Here is a 24,995-nt window from a genome sequence, read left to right on the forward strand (position 1 = left end):
CAAAAATTATACACTACGTCACTTTAGTGGTGCTTCAAAGCATCTTTAAAGCCTCCATAGAAGTCTATGACAAAGCTTGCTTGATGCACCTGCAGCTTTTGAGAGGCTTTTATTCAGCTTTAGCTTTGCTTTGTTTTGAAGGTATTGCAGGTATGAGATATCAACACACACAGGGCATCTGCCAAGCTTCATTAAAGCTTCATGGAAGCACCATCAAAGCATCATGGAAGCACCACTAAAGCACCACCGAAGCATCATGAAAGCACCACTGAAACATCACAAAAGCATCAAAAACACATAAAAAAACATGTTAAAGCATTAGGTGCTTTAATGTGTGTTGAAGTCAAAACAAGTGTAAATGAGTTCTTAGTGTATCCCTCCCTACTGTATACAGACTAGTGCATTTCCTAGGAAGGGATAGGTACCGTGTCACAGTCAGGGGTCAGGCTCAGAGACCAGTAGCTATAGCAACAGAGAGGTTTCTACCGACCAGCTAGACACGAACACAAGCAGGTAACCCTGGCAGATGACACAGGCTAACCTGAAGTACTAACCAGTGTTCACCAGAACTCCTGATGGTGGAGATGAGTTTTGCTGCATGTTAGTCCAAGGTCGCAGTCCTCAGGATCACCCCACCAGGAGGGGAGCAAGCCAGGGTCAAGTAGCAAATATAGCAAGTAAGTATCAAGCAGAAGTGTAGTCAATAAACAAGTCAAAGGTCGGTAACAAGTGAATGCAGATTGGGAACAAGTGGAGGCATAGCCAAGGGACAAGCCAAAGGTCAGTAACGAGTGGTAGTTGGGATAAGGACAGCTGTAGGTACGCAAAGAAACAAGATAAGGTCTGGAGAGAGCACACTAATCTGGCAAACAGGACGTTCAGAAACATGGCTTAAATAGAAAGTTCATGGGAGGAGCAAAGAGTTCAAAGTTCACCAGAAACAAGGTACAAGGCAAGATTGTTCTAAGAGAACTGACAGGGAGCTGTCCAGCATCTCAGGTGTTTTAGCAAGAAGAGCTACTGCCGGATGCAGCAGAGGTCATGGGTTCAGATCCTGGTCCTGACATACCATATGCATATTTGTAGCACTCTGTATGTCTTGTATTGTAAATGGATAGTATACACAGTATTCTTATTTGGTATAATACCATTATTGCTACTGAGGGGTAATTTTCTTGGTGTTACTGCAAGAATTAGACAAACAGCCGGAATGAGCAAAACAGGGGGATTCTATTATATTACAGAGTCCAGAAATTTCAATTTTTTATTTATATTTTATTGTGTCCCTATTTGCAAAGGACCGGTATCACATATGTATTCATTGATTCAGGTATCTGTTACACATATAGTGATAGCTTATCTCACATGCATTTATTTATATGGTATCGCCTTTATATTCAGGGTAAGTTGCATAGCAAATAAAAAATCCAGGGGGTCAACCAAACTATTGTAATTCCAGGGGTACTTATAAAAGTCACCAGTTTATTACCGTGATAATAAATATTTAGTGCAACCGTTCAGGCACTCTTAGCAAATTGGTTGCCAAAAAGAATCTAAAGGAACAGAAAAAGAATTAGGAAGACGTGCCACCACAATTTTCTCAAATGTATATTGATAAATACAGTGCTGGGACAAGGTCATCCAGTTCCCAGGGCAATGATGCCAGACTTTGCCCCCCTCCAACTCCATTCAGCCCAGCAGTCACCCGCTTGTCAAAATCACTGCGGCTATCACTACTCCTGTCAGTCTTGTAACAGGAGGAAGGCGCCCCCATCCTTACAGTAAACCATTGCACCCAGGGAAGCTGTCCCTCTCACCCACCTATTGTCCTGACCATGGATACATACAATACTTCAGGTTACTCACCAACACATTGACTGTCTGAGCCCATTTCTAAGCGGAATCCCGGAAGACAGCTGCAGGTGTAGGACCCCTCGGAGTTCACACAAAGTTGGGTGCATTCATGGGTACCAAGAGTGCATTCATCAATATCTGAGAGTCACAAAGAGACTCGATTAGTGTCATGGCTAAAAGAAAACGTACCATATGTTTAACATGTAGAAGACAGATGTATAGCAGATACAGCCCTAGTTTCTAAAACCTAGTTTAAAGTCTATCCAAGGTCAAAAGGGAAGGGCTAGAACCCCTGTTTACCTTTTATTTTTTCTATCTGTGGAGATCCCACCTGTGACAGACCCAACCGGGACAGGGGCTATTGGAGGGGACTGCAGTGTAGCCTCTTCTCTACTGACTATGGGCCCTGGCTTTTGAGGGGGCTCTATTCTTTGGAAGGTGCATGCCTGAGGCACCTTTGGAGGGGTTTGGCTTCAGATTCGGGTCCATGTCCCCATGAAACAAACAGATTCTGAGAACCTAGGACCTGGATACAGATTTGGGGCCTCTGTGCCCAAACCAGCATTGACTGCTTCAACCCCCCCCCCCCTCGACTCAGAGACTCTAAGCAGAAGATTATAATCAACTTAAAACAACCTGATGCTGAGGTCTCCTGCTGCTATATGTAATCTGTTTATAAAGGGGTCTTTCTCAAATTGTATAATTTCCCCATTGTGTATCTCCTAGGTGTGAATCCCCATTGGTAATTGAGCCACCTATTGTTTCTAGTATTGTGTCCACTTCACCTCGTTACCAAACTATTGTGGGCTGTGTATGTTAATTAGATTACTGTTTGATTAGATCACTGTTAACTGCTAGTTGTAAGCTGTTGATTAGCTTACTGTTGATGTTTCTGTTGGCTGTTCATTAGGTGTACTGATATTACTGTTTACAGTTTGTATTGTTTAGGATAATGTGATCAAGCTCTTATCTGATTTTGTGTGGTGTATATTCTGTATGAATTTACAATAAAGTCAGTTTCAGTTTGCACCTAAGCTAGTGTCCTCTAGTTCTTGGGTACAATTGTCAGCTATAATAACTGGGTCCTGGTTCCAAAGTGGAGGAAGCTGTATCTTGACAGAGACACCCAGGCTGAGTGCCAGGCGGTCCGTCACACTACCTTTTGTCATGTGACCATTGTCAAATGATGAGAAGATACAAAAACTTTTAGTTGTCACTGAACAACAAACGTGGGGAGAGCTACCAATGGGGACACCTGCTTTAGTGACAACTTTCTAAGAATAGATTTCTCTTATTTTGCTATTGGACTCCTGTACTGTTGTGTCTATTGGACAGGAAGTGAAGAAAATCCTCAACAATGGGACACAAATTGCCAAAAAACTCCAAAACAGGGGTTTCCTGTTCAATAGTTTTCATTAGAATTTTGACAAATTTACAAGTATATAAACAGGGCACATGAGCATCAGAACTGGACCACAGAGCAATGGAGGAAGGTGTCTCCATCCAATTGAGCATCTGTGGGATGTGGTGGAAAAATAAGTCTGATCCGTGGAGGCCTCACTTCACAGCTTACAGGACTTAAAGGATCTGTTGGCTTTGTGCTAGAGACCACAGCATACCTTCAGAGGTTTAGTGGAGTCCATGTCTAGATGGGTCGGGGCTGTTTTGGTGGTAAAAGGGGAACCTACTCAATATTAGGTGGGTAGTAATAATGTTATGTCTGATTGTTGTATAACGAAAGGAGATTTTATGAACAGTACAAAGTATCTTTATCTTAAAAATTCACATTACATTTCAAAGCAATCTCTGTAGGTTACAAGTACTTATAGGGCTCACAATTAAAATCCCACATGGGCTAAGGCGTATGTCCATAACAGTTCCAGCAAGACAAATCATGATGTATATATAGGTAGATTGTATTATCTGGACATATAGTATAAAATACTCTATATACTGTAGGGATCAAATATTATTGTAATGCTTTTGAGATTGTGTAATAATTGTATTATTATGTAGTATATTATTATTATAGTAATATATTATATTTATAATATTAATATATTATATTAATATATTATATATTATATATTATAGTATTATTATATTATGTAGTATAAATAAATACATGCTTTTTTTGATCATTTTTGTGTAGCCCCTGGGTACCTCACAAGTCCATCAGAACTAGTATTGTTTATATTTTCGACATACAGTATATTGCCAAAAGTATTGGGACGCCTGCCTTTACACGCACATGAACTTTAATGGCACCCCAGTCTTAGTCCGTAGGGTTGAGTTGGCCCACCCTTTGCATCTATAACAGCTTTAACTCTTCTGGGAAGGCTGTCCACAAGGTTTAGGAGTGTGTCTACGAAAACGTTTGACCATTCTTCCAGAAGCACATTTTTGGGGTCAGGCACTGATGTTAGCGAGAAGGCCTGGCTCGCAGTCTGCACTCTAAGTCATCACAAAGGTGTTTTATTGGGTTGAGGTCATGGACCTTGTTTTGTGCACTGATGCGCAGTCATGTTCAAACAGGAAGGGGCCATCCCCAAACTGTTCCTACAAGTTGGGAGAATGAAATTGTCCAAAATGTCTTGGAATGCTGATGACCTAAAAGTTCCCCTAACTGGAACTAAGGGGCCAAGCCCAACCCCTGAAAAACAACTCCCCTCCAATAATTTGGACCAGTGCACAAAGCGAGGTCCATAAAGACACGGATGAGCGAATTTGGGGTGGAGGAACTTGATTGGCCTGCACAGAGTCCTGACCTCAACCCCATAGAACACCTTTCGGATAAATTAGAGCGGAGACTGCAAGCCAGGCCTTCTCATTCAACATCAGTGCCTGACCTCACAAATGCACTTCTGGAAGAATGGTCAAACATTCCCAAAGACACACTGCTAAAACTTGTTGACAGCCTTCCCAGAAGAGCTGAAGCTGTTATAGCTGCAAAGGGTGGGCCAACTCAATATTGAACCCTACAGACTAAGACTGGGATGCCATTAAAGTTCATGTGCGTGTATAGGCAGGTGTCCCAATACTTTTGACAATATAGTGTATTTAAGGTGTGGAACTCCATTGTATACCCCTCTATTACTCAAAATAATTAGGTAAATATATCCTAGGAAAGTTCCTGATCAGCAGACTCAGACTTAAAGTGCAAATTACTTAAAATTCTAAAAGTGCCCCCGGTCATCTCTTCATGCTTTCCTTCATCCACATTCAGACTAAATCTGATGAGATTCAGGCACAAAAATAAAGGCGCAGCTAATGTGAATTTTTTTTTTTTTTTTTGGGTTTCGGTTTTCACATGGAGCTTGGCTGTTGCTGCGTTTTTTCTTTACTAAACCTATTCGCAGGTTGCCTGACTGCTTCAAGTCTTCAGTTATCACTCAGTAATAATACTCTTAAAAAATCTTGATGTTTTCTGTTTGGTGCCGAGTGGTAAGGCTCCTGTCAGTGCTTCAATAACCAACACACATGACACCTGGATAACAAGTGTCCCTTACACAAACCCTGACCCAGCAATGCTGCAGAATACTGGCACTTTCGTTTCCCCCATAAGAATGTCATGGTGAGGCAAGATTTTACATCTGTAAAAAAAAGGATGTGTCATAGGAAATACACTGATCAGCCAAAACAATATACTGTATTTTCTGGCGTATAAGACTACTTTTGAAGCTCAAAAAAATCCCCCCAAAATGGGGGGTCGTCTTATACACCGAGTATAATATCTCCAAGGTAACCTAAGTATAAGTATTACCGGTAGATCATGTAATAGGGGGGTCGTCTTATACGCCCAGTCGTCTTATACGCCGGAAAATACGGTAACCACCCACTAAGTATTAAGTAGGTCACCCCTTTCCTGACCCATCGAGGTATGGACTCCACTAGACCTCTGAAGGTATGCTGTGGTATCTGGCACCAAACGGTCAGTAGCAGGTCCTTTACGTCCTGTAAGTTGTGAGGTAGGTCCTTCATGAATTGGACTAACCATACTACATCCTAGTGCCATCTTTTCCCCAGATAAATGACGCACACACACCCGGCCATCCACATTATGTAAAAGAAAACGTGATTCATCAGACCAGGTCACCTTCTTCTATTGCTCTGTGGTCCAGTTCTGATGCTCATTGTAAGCACTTTTGGCTGTGGCCACTAGTCAGCATGGGCACCCTGACCGGTCTGCGGCTACACAGCCCTAGACACAATAAACTGTGATGCTCTGCTTGTTCTGGCATCTTTCTATAAGCAACAGCATTACCGTTACCAGTAATTTAAGCTTTAGTAGCTCTTCTATTAGATCAGACTACACTGGCCAACCTTCCCTCCCCCACCTCCATCAATGAGCCTTCCATCCCCACTTCAATCAACGAGCCTTCCCTCTCCTCCTCCATCAATGAGCCTTCAGTACCCACCTCTATCAATGAGCCTTCCCTCCCCACTTCCATCAATGAGCCTTCCCTCCCCTTCCCTCCTCCATCAATGAGCCTTCAGTACCCACTTCCATCAATGAGCCTTCCCTCCCCACTTCCATCAATGAGCCTTCCCTCCCCACTTCCATCAATGAGCCTTCCCTCCCCACTTCCATCAATGAGCCTTCCCTCCCCTCCTCCATCAATGAGCCTTCCTTCACCACCTCCATCAATGAGCCTTCTCTCCCCACCTCCATCAATGAGCCTTGACAGTCCACCTCCATCAATGAGCCTTGACAGTCCACCTCCATCAATGAGCCTTCCCTCCCCACCTCCATCAATGAGCTTTCCCCCTCACCTCCTTTAATGAGCTTTCCCTCCCAACCTCCATAAATGAGCTGAAAAGGAGAGACCCAGAGCAATCCCTCTCAGGAGCCATGGGGACAGGTAGTTGCACAGGAAGACCAACCATGGTGTAAGTTGCAAAGCATATCCTTTATTGGAAAATGATCAATTTAATAGATTTGAAAAAAATGGACGCAGATGATTCCCTAACAACAAATGAATAAAAACCACACAGACAACACGGTAGCAATCGAGACATTCAGACGGGCCCATAAATGAGCCTTCCCTTCTTACTTCTATTAATGAATCTTCCTTCCTCCTCCTCCATCCATGAGCTCTCCCTCCCCACCTCCATCAATGAGCCTTCCTCTCCGACCTCCATCAATGAGCTCTCCCTCCCCACCTCCATCAATGAGCTTTCCCCTCAGACTTCCATCAATGAGCCTTCACTCCCCACCTCCATCAATGAGCCTTCCCTCCCCACCTCCATCAATGAGCTTTCCGTCCCCTCCTCTATCAATGAGCCAACCCTCCCCACCTCAATGAACCTTCTCTCCCCCTTTCATCAATGAGCTCCCCCCACGTCCATCAGTGAGCCCTCTCTCCCCCACCTCCATCAATGTCCCCCCCACCTCCATCAATGTGCCTTCCCTAACCCTCAATCAATGAGCTTTTCATCCCCTCCTCTATGAGCCAACCCTCGCCACCTCAATGAACCTTCTCTCCTCCCTTCATCAATGAGCCCCCCCCCCACCTCCATCTAAACAGACCTCTAACAACTCACCGTTGAGACAGAGAAAGGATTTGAGGACACAGATTCTCTATTTTCTTTCTCTGCTGCCTCAACTGCACTAAAGATGAATGAACAGAAGAAAGAGGCTCCTGTTCATTCATAAACTGAAGCATAGTAAATACAGTTTACTATGCTCAGTTATGAATGGACAAAGGAGTGAGCCATACTGATGGTTTACTGTGTCCAATTCAGGAAAAGAAGGGGTTGGTAAATGACATATTTACCAGCCCCTTCCCCCACTCTAGCTGAAAGCCAGTGGGAAGGAGAGGAGGAGAAACCGGCTTTCAGCTGCTGAAGGGAGAGACACAGACACAGTGCATCATTCTGTAATTGTCCACCCATCCCACCACACTGATCCTCCTGCTGTCCACCTGTCTACCAGAGACATGGTGGTACCTCCCTATCAGCGGCCCTGTGGGTAAGGAAAGATATTCATCCAAGGACGTACGTGCAGAGGAGACCGGGGGGGGGGGGGGGGTGTAGTGAGTTAGCTCACTTTTTAATTTTTTGTGAAAAGGTAAACTAACTTTTTAAAGCAGACCTTGCCATAAAATGCAAGGTCTACTCAAACTGCCCACACTTGATACAACAGTACGACCCCAGCATACGTCAAAACGGATTACCAAAGGAGGACCGTTTAACCACTTGCCGACCGCTCACTGAGCTGGTACTGCGGCAAAGTGGCTCGTTATCGTCCAGCGACGTAGACCTACGTCGCTGGACTCCTCCCTTTGTGGGCGGAGCGCGCGCGCCGCCGGAGGCTCGCTCCCGCTGTATTCAGACACAGCGGGAGTCGGGCCAGGGGAGGAGAGGCGGTGATCACCGCCGCTCTTCCCCGATTGTCGGGGATCGAGTGAGGAAATCCGCCTGCATATTTATAGCACTGATTGCTGTAGTAATGTCACTGGTACCCCCAAAAGTGTCAAAAATGTCAGTCAAGGGTCCGATCTGTCCACCGCAATGTCGCAGTCCCGCAAAAAAACTCACAGATCGCCGCCATTACTCGTTAAAAAAAAAAACAATAAAAATTACATAAATCTTTCCCTTAGTTAGTAAACGCAATAACTTTTGCGCAAACCAATCAAAATACGCTTATTGCGTTTTTGTTTTACCAAAAATATGTAGCAGAAAACAAATTGGCCTAAAATGTTAAAAAACTTTGATTTTTACATTTTTTGGGGGGGAATTTCATATAAAAAAATGTGAAAAATATTGTTATTTCTTCAAAATTTTTGCTCTTTTTTTGTTTATAGCGCAAAAAGTAAAAATTGCACAGGTGATCAAATAGCACAAAAAGAAAGCTCTGTTTGTGGAAAAAAAAGGATGTCAATTTCATTTGGATACAGTGTCGCACGACCGCGCAATTGTCCGTTAAAGTAACGCAGTGCCGAATCGCAAAATATAGCCTGGTCAGGAATGGGGTAAAATCTTCCGGTCTTAAAGCGGTTAAAAATACGCTCATTGAGAATTTTTTTGTCAAAGACATGTAGCTAAATACATTTTGGCCTAAATATATGACAAAAGTTGAATATATTGGATATTTTTTAACTGTCAAAATAGAAAATGTCAATTTTTTCGCAAAATGGTCACTCTTTTTTTATTAATATCGCAAAAAATGAAAAGCGCAGAGGTGATCAGATACCAACAAAAGAAAGCTCTGTTTGTGGGAAAAAAAGTACGTAAATTTCGTTTGGGTACAGCGTTGCATGACCGCGCAATTGTCAGTTAAAGTCGCACAGTGCCAAGTTGCAAAAAGTGGCCTGGACGTAAAGCAGGAAAATCCTCCGGTGGTAAAGTGGTAGTGCTCTCCATCAGAATACCGGAAAAGTGATTTTAGCCATCTGCACCAGCTCCATGCTACTGGACCAGCCGCTGGAGTAAGAGCAAGGATGAGGAAGTCTTCCCTGATCTTTCCCTATGCTGGAAACTGTCCCTCCCAAATAAGTTCAACCACTTGCCAAAAGCACCCAAAGTGATGTGAGGTTCCCTATTTAAAAGGTTTTCTCACCCAAGATGGCCACTAAGTCTCCTGAGAGTTCTGCGTCCAGTCAGACAACATCTCCTGTCAGAGGCGTAACTAGAACCTTCAGGGCCCCGGTGCAAGAATCCATGAAGGTCCCCCCGGACCCCTGGCCGGGGCCATTCCCTTCAAGCCTGGGGCTCTTCCCACTGATCCTGTGGCCCTTTAATCTCATTGCGGGGCCCTTTATTACGGTCCCGCAGCGGGACCCTTTTACAAGTTCTGCCGTGGGCCCCCTTCCTGCTATCTTGGGGGCCTCCCCACGCTGGTGGAATGCCAGGGCCCGGTCGCAAGTGTGACCTTTGCAATCCTGGAAGTTCACCCACTGGTGTCAGTAGTTTTTATTTTTTGGTATTTTAATTGTATTAGTTTTTATCATTTTATTTTATTTTTTTACCATGTCACTGACTATGACTCTGTCCATTCAGAAAAGGAAGGAGCTGGTAAATTACATATTTACCGACCCCTTCCTGGTTCTCTATTGTGACCCATCCCCTGCAGCAGCTGGCAGGAGAGGGAAGGGAGCACAGTGGGGGGGGCGGGCAGCACAGTAGGGGGATGGGCCAGGAGGGGAGCACACAGGGGCCCACAGACAGCAGAACACAAGTGAACTGGATAGGAGGAGTGGCGGGGGCAGCATACAGAGGAACCAATCTCCTCCATTTTCCTCCTGCAGCTAGAGGAGGAAAAAGGAAGACAGTGATTTCTCTACATGCTGTCCCCTCCGCCCCTCCTATCCAGGTGTACAGGGGAGCCGCACAGGCCCCCTAGAGCATGGGGCCCGGTTGCAATTGCAACCCCTGCAACCCCTGTAGTTACGCCCCTGTCTCCTGTAAAAGCACTGGACGGAATCTCCAAGGGACCAACTCCCCTGCAAGACCCCTTCCTCCCATACAATATTGGCACAAATCCACCTACAGGCAGAAAAACGAACTGCATCTGCCTGCAGTACCTGTACAAAAAAATGTTGTAGGTATACTTACCTCATGCCAGACCTAGATCTTGGCAGGGTGCCAGGGTGGGCTTTTTCACCCCCCCCCCAGATTTTAGTTTTGCCCCTGCCCCCAGGTCTCTAAGAAGGCATCCACTGATCCATGAGACAGTCTGATGGGGACACTGATGTCAAGGGAAATCCTGATGAGGACATTTGATGTAAGGAGGCACTCGGATAGGGACTGTTTATGTAAGGGGCACTCTGATGGGGACATTTGATGTAAAGGGAAACTCTGATGGGGGTATTGATGTAAGGAGGCACTTTGATGCAGACAGTTTATGTAAGGGGCACTCTGATGAGGACAATTTATGTAAGGGGCACACTGTTGGGGACACTTGATATAAAGGGAAACTCTAAAGGGGTATTGATGTAAGGAAGCACTCTGATGCAGACAGTTTATGTAAGGGGCACTCTGATGAGGACAATCCATGTATGATGTAAGGGGGCATTTTGATTAGAACAATTCATGTAAGGGGGCACTCTAATGAGGAAAATCCATGTAAGGGGCACACTGATGGGGCCACTTGATGTAAGGAGTCAATTTGATAGGGACATTTAAAGTAAAGAGAAACTCTGATGCGGTATTGATATAAGAAGGCACTCTGATGCAGACAGTTTATATAGGGGGCACTCTAATGAAGATAATCCATGTAAGGGGCACACTGATGGGGACACTTGATATAATGCACTCTGATGGGGACACTTGATATAATGCACTCTGATGGGGACAGTGTATGCAAGGTGCACTCTAATGAGGACAATCCATGGAAGGGGCACTCCAATGGGGACACTTGATATAAGACACTCTGATGGGGACAGTTTATGTAAGGTGCACTATGATGGGCACAATCCATGGAAGGGCACTCTGATGGGGACACTTGATATAAGACACTCTGATGGGGACACTTGATTTAAGGCACTCTGATGGGCACAATCCATGGAAGGGCACTCTGATGGGGACACTTGATATAAGACACTCTGATGGGGACACTTGATTTAAGGCACTCTGATGGGGACAACCCATGGAAGGGCACTCTGATGGGGACAATTGATTTAAGGCACTCTGATGGGGACAGTTTAGGTAAGGGGCACTCTAATGGGGACAATCCACGGAAGGGGCACTCTGATGGGGACACTTGATTTAAGACACTCTGGTGGGGACAGTTTAGGCCAGGTGCACTCTGATGGGGACAATTCATGGAAGTGGCACTCTGATGGGGACAGTTTATGTAAGGTGCACTATGATGGAGACAATCCACGGAAGGGGCACTCTGATGGGGACACTTGATTTAAGGCACTCTGATGGGGACAGTTTAGGCCAGGTGCACTCTGATGGGGACAATCCATGGAAGGGGCACTCTGATGGGGACACTTGATTTAAGGCGCTCTGATGGGGACAGTGTATGTAAGGTGCACTCTAATGAGGACAATCCATGGAAGGGGCACTCTGATGGGGACACTTGATATAAGACACTCTGATGGGGACAGTTTATGTAAGGTGCACTATGATGGGCACAATCCATGGAAGGGCACTCTGATGGGGACACTTGATTTAAGGCACTCTGATGGGGACAGTTTAGGTAAGGGGCACTCTAATGGGGACAATTCATGGAAGGGGCACTCTGATGTGGACACTTGATTTAAGGCACTCTGATGGGGACAGTGTAGGCCAGGTGCACTCTGATGGGGACAATCCATGGAAGTGGCACTCTGATGGGGACAGTTTATGTAAGGTGCACTATGATGGGGACAATCCATGGAAGGGGCACTCTGATGGGGACACTTGATTTAGGGCGCTCTGATGGGGACAGTTTAGGTAAGGTGCACTCTGATGGGGACAATCCATGGAAGGGGCACTCTGATGGGGACACTTGATTTAGGGCGCTCTGATGGGGACAGTTTAGGTAAGGTGCACTCTGATGGGGACAATCCATGGAAGGGGCACTCTGATGGGGACTTGTGATATAAGGGGGCACACTGATGGGGACACTTGACATAACAGGGCACTCCGATGGGGACACTTGATATAACGGGGCACTCCGATGGGGACATTTGATGTAAAAGGAAACTGATGAGGACAATCCATGTAAGGGGCACTCTGATGGAGACAATCCATGTAGGGGGCACTCTGATGGGGACTCTGATGAAAGGGGGCACTTTGATGGGAATTCTGATGGAGATCCTGATGTAAAGGGGCACTTTGATGCAGACCCTGTTGTAAGGGGGCATTCTGATAAAGATTTCTGATGTAAGGGGGGCTCTGAGAGGGAGACTTGCTATACGGGGGGGTGCATGTTTTGTTTAATCATCCGAATAGCAGCTTTATACATACTTGCGTTTCCCAGGTGGTGACTCATGTATAGAGGTATAGAGGTGTGCTGAACTAACAGGGAATACTGGTTATCTGCATCTCGGTCATACTGTGTGACAGACTTGACTTTACATGTGTGACAGTCAGTGACTTACATACAGTGTTGACATTATGTCCCCTGGCTTTTTTTACTGCACCCCTAGATAAGATTTGGCCCAGAGGGGACTCTAGCCAGGTGAGGTTAGATCTGGCCCTGCCTCACGCCCGTCCACCACATTACTGGGTGTTGTACCTCGACCTTCTGGGAAGATTCTAGGTGAAAGCCTTCCAGAGGATACTCCACTCCATTGCAAGAGTGTCTTCTTGGGAGTTTCTGGCTGCTCTGCATTTCTCAGGATCTAGTTGGAAATTTGTGAGATAACTTCCTCTCCTAGCCAGAAGACGGGGGTAAGGTAGGTATAGATCAACATTTCTCTTCACATGTACATATTACAACGACTAATGGTAGGTGATTTGTGGTGGGCCAGAAAGCATTAGTGAACCTTGCATTTGCACCAAGATCTGCTTTATTTGCTGATACAGTTGCAGAACACGGCTATAATGCGTTATCTGAGCTCTCCAATCTTCAAATGAGAAGATCATGAATAGGAACCCACAGAAAGGAGGAGTGCTTTGCCTTCGGTCTGGAGAGCAGGTCCATCATAAGCACAGCATTTAAGATGCATTTACATTTCCGAGTGTAAATGTTCGGCTGATTGTGTTACAAGGAGCTGGAGAGGATCCAGAACACAACAGCGATGGCTGATAATGAATGCTCTCAGATAGATTAATAGCACAATTTGTTTAGTGAGCGGTGAGATAAAAATATACACAGCTAATTTCTCCTTTATGTAGACTGAGCTCCAACTGGCATACAGAATGAAGAGCAATCTTAAGTAGTTCCTTTAAAAAAAAAAAAAATAAAGCGTCCACACAATTATAAAACATGACGTCCACAAAGCAGATGGAAAAATGCAAAGATAGGCAAACCCATTATGAATGACCTTTTCCTGACCTTTTTAACCACTTTACCACCGGATGATTTTGCTGTCTTACGTCTGGGCCACTTTTTGCGATTCGGCACTGTGCGAATTTAACTGACAATTGCGCGGTCGTGCAACAACGTACCCAAACAAAATTTACGTCCTTTTTTTTCCCACAAACAGAGCTTTCTTTTGGTGGTATTTGATCATCTCTGCGCTTTTCATTTTTTGCGATATTAATAAAAAAAAAAAGCGAAAATTTTGCGAAAAAATTGATATTTTCTACTTTGACAGTTAAAAAATATCCAATATATTCAATTTTAGGCATATATTTAAAAAATTTATTTAGCTACATGTCTTTGACAAAAAAATTCTCAATGAGCGTATTTTTAACCGCTTTAAGACCGGAAGATTTTACCCCATTCCTGACCAGGCCCTATTTTGCGATTCGGCACTGCGTGATTTTAACGGACAATTGCGCGGTCGTGCGACGCTGTATCCAAATGAAATTGACTTCCTTTTTTCCACACAAACAGAGCTTTCTTTTGGTGCTATTTGATCACCTGTGCGATTTTTACATTTTGCACTATAAACAAAAAAAGAGTGAACATTTTAAAAAAATAACAATATTTTTCACATTTTTTTATATGAAATTCCCCAAAAAAAAATGTAAAAATCTAAATTTTTTAACATTTTAGGCCAATTTGTTTTCTGCTACATATTTTTGGTGAAAAAAAATTGCAATACGCGTATTTTGATTGGTTTGCGCAAAAGTTATTGCGTTTACTAACTACGGGAAAGATTTCTGTCATTTTTATTGTTTTTTTTTAACTAGTAATGGCGGCGATCTGCGATTTTTTTTTTTTGCGGGACTGCGACATTGCGGCAGACAGATCGGACCCTTGACTGACATTTTTGACACTTTTGGGGTTACCAGTGACATTACTACAGTAATCAGTGCTATAAATATGCACTGTTACTGTAAAAATGACACTGGCAGGGAAGGGGTTAACTTTATTGGTGATCAAGGGGTTAAATGTATCCCTAGGGGCGTGTTTCTAACTGTGGGGGGGCGTGGCTAGTGATGTAACCACAGAGACATATGATCCTACATAGCAGGACCGTATGATCTCTGCTGTTATATCAGGGAGAATGACAGGCGGCTTTGTTTACATCAGCCGCCTGCCTTTCTCCCTCTCCAGCGGGAGATCGCGAGTGACCGGCGGTCACTCGCGCGGGTTAGTGTGTTAGTGAATGAGCGGGGGCGGAAGCACGCCTCCGTCGGCGCGCGCTCGCCCCCTAGAAGCTCGAGGGCGAGGGATGTAGTGCTACGTCGCTTTGCCCGGTAGTGGCTGACTGCTGCAGTAAATAGTCGTGCGGCGGTCGGCAAGTGGTTAAGGGGCCAATGGATTGGGCCATGTATTGTAAAATCTTGGATGAGAACCTTCTTCCCTCAGCCAGAACACTGAAGTTGGGTCGTGAATTGGTCTTCCAGCATGACAAAGACCCAAAACATACCTCCAAGGCCACAAAGGAGTGGCTCTAGAAGAAGCACATTAAGGTCATGGAATGGCCTAGCCAGTCTCTAAAATTTATGGAGGGAGCTGAAACTTCAAGTGCCAAGAGACAGCCAAGAAACCTTAAGGATTTAGAGACGATCTGTAGAAAAGAGTGGACCAAAATCCCTCCTGAGTTGTGTGCAAACCTGGTCACCAACTACAAGAAACATCTGACCTCTGTGCTTGCCAACAAGGGTTTCTCCACCAAGTAGTAAGTCATGTTTTGCTTGGGGATCAAATACTTATTTTACTCACTAAACTGCAACTCAATTTATAACATTTGTATTGTGTGTTTTTCTGGATTTGTGGTTGATATTCTGACTCTATCATTTAAAATACACCAATGATAAAAAGTTTTTAGACCCTTCATTTCTTTGTAAGTGAGCAAACTTACAAAATCTGCAGATGATCAAATAATTATTTTCACCACCGTATATGGGAACTGTGTATCTGTCTAAGGCCTTGTTACATTTGTGGTGGAAGGGTGGTAAAAAATGTACGGTTGAGCTGCGTTTTTAATGCCCTCTCTTAAGCTGCAAAGGAAGCAGAGGGGGTTGTACTGTACATATGCTGCAGCTGTGATGCTTTGCATTGCAGTGGAACAAAAATGATGCCCACTGTTGCGTTGAGCAGATGATACTGAATGGAGGTGCCCCACACCCTCCCCACAACTGTGTGCAATGCATGTGGTTCCAATGCCCTGGGTTTATGGGGTTTAAGTAGTTGGTGAGGAGGTTATATAACTCCTCTTCACTGCCTGTCAAATGCCCCCTGAAGAGCAATCCAAATACGGACGGCTCTACAGAATGCAACACTAGTGTAAAGTAGCCCTAAGGGATTGTATTTCTGACAATCAAGCCCTGAGATTTAAACAACTCTGCCACATAACACAGATCTGACTGGACAGAGAAAGAAGAAGCAGCAGACTAATAAGCTTATCTTCCATTCACACTGCACTCTCCTCCTGTGAGCATGCCCCTTGTTAGACTGTGAGCATATTTGACTGGAACATTGCTGATTTTTGTAATGTGCAGGCTCTAAAACAGTGGTCTCTAAACTACGGCCTTGCTTGCCTTTTTTCGACCCTTGGGCCACTATTCCCACCGCTGTCACCAATGATTAAGCATTTTCCTCCCACTGACACCAATGATTGGGCACTATTTCTCCCACTGACAACGGCGATGGGGCACTATTCCTCCCACTGACACAGAGTATGGGGCACTATTCCTCCCACTGACACAGAGGATGAGGCACTATTCCTCCCACTGATACCAATGATGGGGCACTATTCCTCCCACTGACACTGAGGATGGAGCCTTATTCCTCCCACTGATACCAATGATGGGGCACTATTCCTCCCACTGATACCAATGATGGGGCACTATTCCTCCCAATGATACCAATGATTGGGCACTATTCCTCCCACTGATACCAATGATGGGGCATTATTCCTCCCACTGATACCAATGATGGGGCACTATTCCTCCCACTGACACCGAGGATGGGGCCTTATTCCTCCCACTGATACCAATGATGGGGCACTATTCCTCCCAATGATACCAATGATTGGGCACTATTCCTCCCACTGATACCAATGATGGGGCATTATTCCTCCCACTGATACCAATGATGGGGCACTATTCCTCCCACTGACACCGAGGACGGGGCCTTATTCCTCCCACTGATACCAATGATGGGGCACTATTCCTCCCACTGATACCAATGATGGGGCACTATTCCTCCCACTGACACCAATGATGGGGCACTATTCCTCCCACTGACACCAATGATGAGACACTATTCCTCCTACAGATACCAATGATGGGGCACTATTCCTCCTACAGATACCAATAATGAGACACTATTCCTCCTACAGATACCAATGATGAGACACTATTCCTCCTACAGATACCAATGATGGCGCCGCCCCCCCCCCCCCCCCAAAAAAAAAGAAAAAAAAGATTTAAAAAAAAAAAAAATATATATATATTTTTTGCCCACAAGGGGCGCCCGCCTCATTGGTGCCTATGGGGGGTGGGGTTTTCCACCCGCAGAGGCGCCGATTGACGGCCTTCTGGGGCGTATCTGTAGCGCAGAGCACTGCGCTACACCACCCCCCTTTTGGCGCCCGCCTCATTGGTGCCTATGGGGGGTGGGGTTTTCCACCCGCAGAGGCGTCGATTGGCGGCCTTCTGGGGCGTAACTGTAGCGCAGAGCACTGCGCTACACCACCTCCTTTTGTGATGTCTTGGATCATGATTGGTCCAGACTCCAGCCTGGACCAATCATGATTCAGGACATCCATGCTGACCTCGTTGGGGGCGGTGCAGGTGCGTGCATCAGTCACTCACCGTCACCGCCCAGTCACCTTCCGTTCCCGCCGCCGCAGAAGAGGAGTCGCGAGGAGGGGAGAAGCCGCCGCCGGGAGCCGAGCAGAAGAGGACAGACGTCGGAGTCGCGAGGAGGGGAGAAGCCGCTGCCGGGAGCCGAGCCGTCACCAGGTAAGTGTCTCAGCCTATTCCCTCACCTACCGCATGTCGGGACCTGACTATTCTCTCACATACCACCTGCTTTAATCCCTACCTGGACCTAACTATTCTCTCACCCCCTGCCTGGACCGGCCTATTCCCTCATCTGTGGGCACTCTACATTGAAGGGGGCACACTGTGGGCACTCTACATTGATGGGGGACCGCTGTGGGCACTCTACATTAAAGGGGGCACGCTGTGGGCACTCTACATTGAAGGGGGCACGCTGTGGGCACTCTCAATTGAAGGGGGCACGCTGTGGGCACTCTAAATTGAAGGGGGCACGCTGTGGGCACTCTAAATTGAAGGGGGCATGCTGTGGTCACTCTACATTGAAGGGGGCACACTGTGGTCACTCTACATTGATGGGGGCACGCTGTGGTCACTCTACATTGAAGGGGGCACGCTGTGGTCAATCTACATTGAAGGGGGCACGCTGTGGTCAATCTACATTGAAGGGGGCACGCTGTGGTCACTCTACATTGAAGGGGGCACGCTGTGGGCACTCTACATTGAAGGGGGCACGCTGTGGTCAATCTACATTGAAGGGGGCATGCTGTGGTCAATCTACATTGAAGGGGGCACGCTGTGGTCACTCTACATTGAAGGGGGCACGCTGTGGTCACTCTACATTGAAGGGGGCATGCTGTGGGCACTCTACATTGAAGGGGGCACGCTGTGGTCACTCTACATTGAAGGGGGCACGCTGTGGTCAATCTACATTGAAGGGGGCACGCTGTGGTCAATCTACATTGAAGGGGGCACGCTGTGGTCAATCTACATTGAAGGGGGCACGCTGTGGTCACTCTACATTGAAGGGGGCACGCTGTGGTCACTCTACATTGAAGGGGGCACGCTGTGGTCACTCTACATTGAAGGGGGCACGCTGTGGTCAATCTACATTGAAGGGGGCACTGCTCACTGGTCACACTGCATTGATGGCGGCACACTGTACCTTGATTACTGAAGGCCCCTTTCACACTTGTGTGACCTCAAAGTCACGCTATTTTTTACCGCGTTTTTTGCCGCGAAGCAATGCCTATTACATTTTTCTGTTTGCGCCCCCCCAAAAATTTTGAGCACCAGCCGCCACTGCTACAGATACCAATGATGGGGCACTATTCCTCCTACAGATACCAATGATGGGGCACTATTCCTCCTACAGATACCAATGATGAGACACTATTCCTCCTACAGATACCAATGATGAGACACTATTCCTCCTACAGATACCAATGATGGGGCACTATTCCTCCTACAGATACCAATGATGGGGCACTATTCCTCCTACAGATACCAATGATGGGGCACTATTCCTCCCACTGATACCAATGATGAGACACTATTCCTCCTACAGATACCAATGATGGGGCACTATTCCTCCTACAGATACCAATGATGGGACACTATTCCTCCTACAGATACCAATGATGGGACACTATTCCTCCTACAGATACCAATGATGGGGCATTATTCCTCCCACTGACACCAATAATGGGGCACTATTCCTCCCAATGATGGCACACTATTCCTCCCACTGACACAAATGATGGGACACTTTTCCTCCCACTGATACCAATGATGGGGCACTATTCCTCCCAATGATTGGGCACTATTCCTCCCACTGACACCAATGATTGGGCACTATTCCTCCCACTGATACCAATGATGGGGCTCTACTCCTCCCACTGACACCAATGATGGGACACTATTCCTCCCACTGACACCAATGATGGGGCACTATTCCTCCCACTGACACCAATGATGGGGCACTATTCCTCCCACTGACACCAATGATGGGGCACTATTCCTCCCACTGACACCAATGATGGGGCACTATTCCTCCCACTGACACCAATGATGGGGCACTATTCCTCCCACTGACACCAATGATGGGGCACTATTCCTCCCACTGATACCAATGATGGGGCACTATTCCTCCTACTGATACCAATGATGGGGCACTATTCCTCCTACTGATACCAATGATGGGGTAGTATTCTTCCCACTGACACCAATGATGGGGCACTATTCCTCCCACTGACACCAATGATGGGGCACTATTTCACTCCCCACTGATCACAGGTGCTATGTAAGTTTTTTACTCCCAATGACATTAGGGCATTTTATACTCCCACTGGCCACAGTTCGGCCCCCTTAAAGTCTGAAGGACAGTAAATTGTGTAGAAAGTTTGGAGACCCCTGCTCTTGTCCTGGCTTTACTGCCTAGTGAGTTAGGGATCCCGACAACCATTCCAGTCAGGAGTTCAAACTTTTTCTACTTTTTAGACTGCTTGCATTCTTATTCCTGGTCAAATGACCCACTAAGATCAGGAAGTCAGTCCCCTAAAAGCCAAGTCAGCAACTATTAATATTGGCTTTTTATAAGTACTGCCAATTTGCACAGTTCCAATTAAATATTCATATCAGTCCCTGCCCCCAGAGAGATTTACATTCCAATGCCCCTACCAGGGCCAATTTACCTAGCAGCATGCCTGTGGAGTGTGGGAGGAAACCCACACAAGCATAGGGAGAACATCCAAACTCCATGCAAGTAGAGTCCTGGTTGGAAATGGAGCTGAATACTGCAAGATGTTTGAGTGAGAAAGGGATGCACTACCAGATGGCGGTCCTCTGAGTGCATGTATATTGTAAAGAAGTGCCACATCCTAACATTAGAACTGAGAAGATTAGTCATAAAACATGGACTTTATCGGCACAAATGTAAAAAAATAAACATTTATTGTTGTAAAGTTTAAAAACAGAAACATAGCCTATAGGGCAACAATATGCCGGCAAGTCTGTAAACATCAAAAAGCAACAAAAAAGGAAAAGCAGAAAAAAACACAAATAATTATTAAACTAATACATGAAAGCATGAACAAATTGAATAGTTATCGGTGATGTTGTCCACATCGAGAGGGTCCGTCATAGGGGACAGGCAGGTACCACTATCCCCTAAGGGGATCTGTAGATGCGGTCATCACAGGTACACGTGATTTTTTGAGTGTGAGCTCAATACAACTCAACATGTTTCGCATTTATGCTTCATTTGGAGCTTAAGTTCATCACTTTGTACTTTGCTTGTAAAAAAGTATAAACAGAATGGGGGGGGGGGGGGGGGGGAGACTTTACAGATAGCTATTCAATTTGTACATGCTTTCATGTATTAGTTTATTACCGTATATACTTGAGTATAAGCCAACCCAAATATAAGCTGAGGCACCTAATTTTACCTAAAAAAACTGGGAAAACTTATTGAATCGAGTATAAGCCTAGGGTGGAAAATGCAGCAGCTACTGGACCCAACTGGACCACTAGGAGACCCAAAACAGGGGCTGCGGGCATGGTGCAGGGGCTGCGGACATGGTACAGGAGATGCAGGGCTGTGGGCATGGTACAGGAGATGGTATAGGCATGGAACAGGAGATGGTATAGGCATGGTACAGGAGATGTGACAGGCATGGCACAGGAGAGGGTTCCGGCATGGTACAGGAGATGGTACACAGGCATGGCACAGATGGTACAGGCATGGCACTGGAGATGGTACACAGGCATGGTACAGATGGTACAGGCATGGCACAGGAGATGGTACACAGGCATGGTACAGATGGTACAGGCATGGCACAGGAGATGGTTCAGGCATGGCACAGGAGATGGTACACAGGCATGGCACAGATGGTACAGGCATGGCACAGGAGATGGTACACAGGCATGGTACAGATGGTACAGGCATGGCACAGGAGATGGTACACAGGCATGGTACAGATGGTACAGGCATGGCACAGGAGATGGTTCAGGCATGGCACAGGAGATGGTACACAGGCATGGCACAGATGGTACAGGCATGGCACAGGAGATGGTACACAGGCATGGTACAGATGGTACAGGCATGGCACAGGAGATGGTACACAGGCATGGTACAGATGGTACAGGCATGGCACAGGAGATGGTTCAGGCATGGCACAGGAGATGGTACACAGGCATGGCATAGATGGTACACAGGCATGGCACAGGAGATGGTACACAGGCATGGCACAGATGGTACAGGCATGGCACAGATGGTACAGGCATGGCACAGGAGATGCAGTGCTGCGGGCATGGTACAGGAGAATCTGCGGAGGAGTCTTACTTACCTTTCCGCCTTACATTTAAAAATGGCGCCGCCCGGCGCCAACACATCACCGCGCATGCGCCGTCTGCCCGGGAATAGCCAAATGTGTATGGCCTTTACCGAGCAGCGGCGGCGCATGCACACTGACCGGGGAAAAGGTAAGTGGGACTGTGACTATATATACGGTAATTATTATTTTTTTTTTTCTGCTTTTCCTTTTTTTGTTGCTTTTTGATATTTACAGACTTGCCGGCATATTGTTGCCATATAGGCTATGTTTCTGTTTTTAAACTTTACAACAAAAATGTTTTATTCTTTATACAATTGTGCCGATAAAGTCCATGTTTTACGACTAACCTTCTCAGTTTTACTGCAAGATGTTAACCACTAAGCCACTATGCTCCTCCCATATCTCTTTTCTCACAGGTAACCTTATTACTGTACCGAAAGGAATGCAAAAGTGGGCATAACCTTTTTATTAACTTCCATAGGTCATTCCAATGTCACATGTTGGTGGTAGAGTAACTCTTCCTCTATAGTAACTCTTCTTCATTGCAATGTTTCGTCATTGAGCTCTTGATGAAGAAGGGGTGCAGGCTGTCCGACATTGATGGTTCCCCCCCTTGTGTGGTTTGCCCTCAATGCTGGTTATCCCTTCTTTAACCTCTTGCCTGCTGGGAAATTTCACCCCTTCCTGCCCAGGCCAATTTTCAGCTTTCAGCACTGTCACACTTTGAATGACAATTGCTCGGTCATGCAACGCTGTACCCAAACAAAATGTTTATAATTTTATTTCATACATATTGAGCTTTCTTTTGGTGGTATTCAATCACCACTGGGGTTTTTTATTTTTTGCTAAACAAATGAAAAATGACCGCACATTTTATTAAAAAAAAAAAAAGTTTTTCTTAGTTTCTGTAAATAAGTTATCTTTCTCCTTCACTGATGTGCTCTGATGAGGCTGCACTTACGGGCACTGATAAGGCAGCACTGATGGGCACAGATGAGGCGGCACTGATTGGCACTTAGGTGGCACTGATATGCAGCACAGATAGACACTGATCTGTGGCACTGATGGGCAGCACAGATGGGCACTGAAGGGTGCCACTGATAGATGACACTGATGGGTGGCTGTGATATATGGCACTGATGGAGACTAAAATGCAGCACTGATGGGCACTGCCCGGCATCACTGATGGGCACTGAAAGGCAGCACTGATGTGTGGTACTGATAGATGGCACTGATGGGCACTGAAAGGCATCACTGATGGGCACTGAAGGGCAGCGCTGGTGGGCACTGATCAGTTCCCCTAATTGTCAGTGTGAATGTCCCCGCTGAGGGAATGCCCCTTATTGCCTCTCCTCTCCTCACGCGCTGTCAGCGCAAGGAGAGGAATGCCAATAACCAGCATTTCCTGTTTACTCTGTGATCAGCCGTGATTGGACACATCTGATCACATGGTGAAGAGCCTACATCATAGGCTCTTTACCATGATCAGTGATGCACTGTGTTTAAGGGACACAACGTACCACCGATCGCCACTCACCTCATCTGGGCGCGCATGCGCAGCATGAGTGGGAGGACGTCATATGACGTCCTCACAGAGCGAGAGGGCTCCTGTCCGTCCGTCATTTTACTATACAGTGGGCAGGAAGCAGTTAAACCTCTTCATCCATCTGTGTACATTGCTCTTGTCAATGGTCTCATCTCTGTAAACATTCTGTAGCTTTCTGTGGATGTCGGACAGTCTGCACCCCTCCTTCATCAAGAACTCAATGATGGCACATTGCTTCTGCTTGGAATCCATTGTTTACCTGCAATGAAAAAGAAGAAGAGCCCACTTTTTCATGACTTTTAGTACAGCCTTCGTACACTATTTCCTTTCACCAATGGTTGCCCATAAGAGGTTTTTACACTCATACCAGTGTCGGGAATGCTAAGTGTTAATCACTGATGAAATGTTATGGAGTCATGCTTCAATCTTTGCCAATATGCTCAGAGAACTCTTACTTCTGGATAGGTAACTCTGTGTGATGTTACATCAGCTGAGTAGATTTTGAATATATGCTGTTTTGATGGGCTCCTTTAACCTTGTGCATATTCATTTGGCCATTTTTCTCCTGTAAGTCACAGGAATGCACTTAGTTCTGCAATCCTGTGACCCAGATTCAGCTGCCAGGGGAGAAAAGCCCGCTGTCAGCTGACGTCACAGAGCCAGTCCAGGCTCTGCAGGAATCCCTTCAATAATGTTGGGATCCACCCAAATGCCTGATGGGCAGCTGGCTCAGCCTCTCAGCGTGCTGCTGAGAGGCTGAGATAGCCGATCCTGCCCCCTCCAGAGTCACTCCAGTAAGTGTTGGTGAGCCAGAGCACAGAGTGGTGACCGTCAATGCTCTGTGCTCAGAGTGGACCCAAGAACAAAGATCTTTGATCGCTCAGTTCTCAGTGTAGAGCTGGCGGGAGACAGCTGCAGCTACCGATCGATGCTGCAGCCATATAGGTTGTATGTATAGAGCAGGGCTTGACAAATTTGCCTGAAATCTAGGAGCCAGCTAAAAAAGTTAGGAGACAGTTTTTTTTTTTTTTTTTTTAAACAAACAACCAAGCTTTATTTACAAAAAAATAACATACTAAATTTACACATAAAGACGACTAGAACCCCACTCTCCTCTATAGCGCAATTGGATGGAAACAGACTGTCTGTCTGTTTCCATCCAATGCCATCTGATCCGATCCACGGGATGGATAGAAAATAGAACCACCATCCGTCTGTTTTAGGCGGACAGGATCAGATGGCAGCAGATTATCGCTCCGTAGAGGAGACTGAAGGGTCCGATCAGGTCTGCCTGAAAAACTGACAGGCAGACCTGATCAGACAGCCTGTGTGAAAGGGACCTTCAGTTGTGTGGCTGTGGCATGGCGATGAGAAAAAAAAAATATATATATACATATAAATAATTTTTTTTTATAATAATTTAAAAAATAAATAATAATAATAACAACACTCCCTGTCCACTCACCTTTAAGCAAAGGTAAGTG

At 45.9% G+C, this 24,995-nt stretch overlaps 1 protein-coding gene across 3 annotated transcripts in view; it reads right to left on the reverse strand.

Moving 5' to 3' along the window:
* CRTAC1 (cartilage acidic protein 1) overlaps positions 1-24,995 on the reverse strand; it is a 1,069,217-nt gene that overhangs the window by 7,123 nt on the left and 1,037,099 nt on the right. For 2 of the 3 annotated variants that reach the window (XM_082267474.1, XM_082267473.1), the window contains exon 15: positions 1,867-1,992. The exons of the other annotated variant lie outside the window; for it this stretch is intronic. In XM_082267474.1, the coding sequence (XP_082123600.1) occupies positions 1,867-1,992 (126 nt within the window). The remainder of the gene's footprint in view (positions 1-1,866; positions 1,993-24,995) is intronic. 3 annotated transcript variants of the gene reach the window in all.

The sequence above is a fragment of the Pelophylax lessonae genome, assembly GCF_965119305.1.
Source record: "Pelophylax lessonae genome assembly, chromosome: 9".
In the NCBI taxonomy this organism is placed as follows: Eukaryota; Metazoa; Chordata; class Amphibia; order Anura; family Ranidae; genus Pelophylax; species Pelophylax lessonae.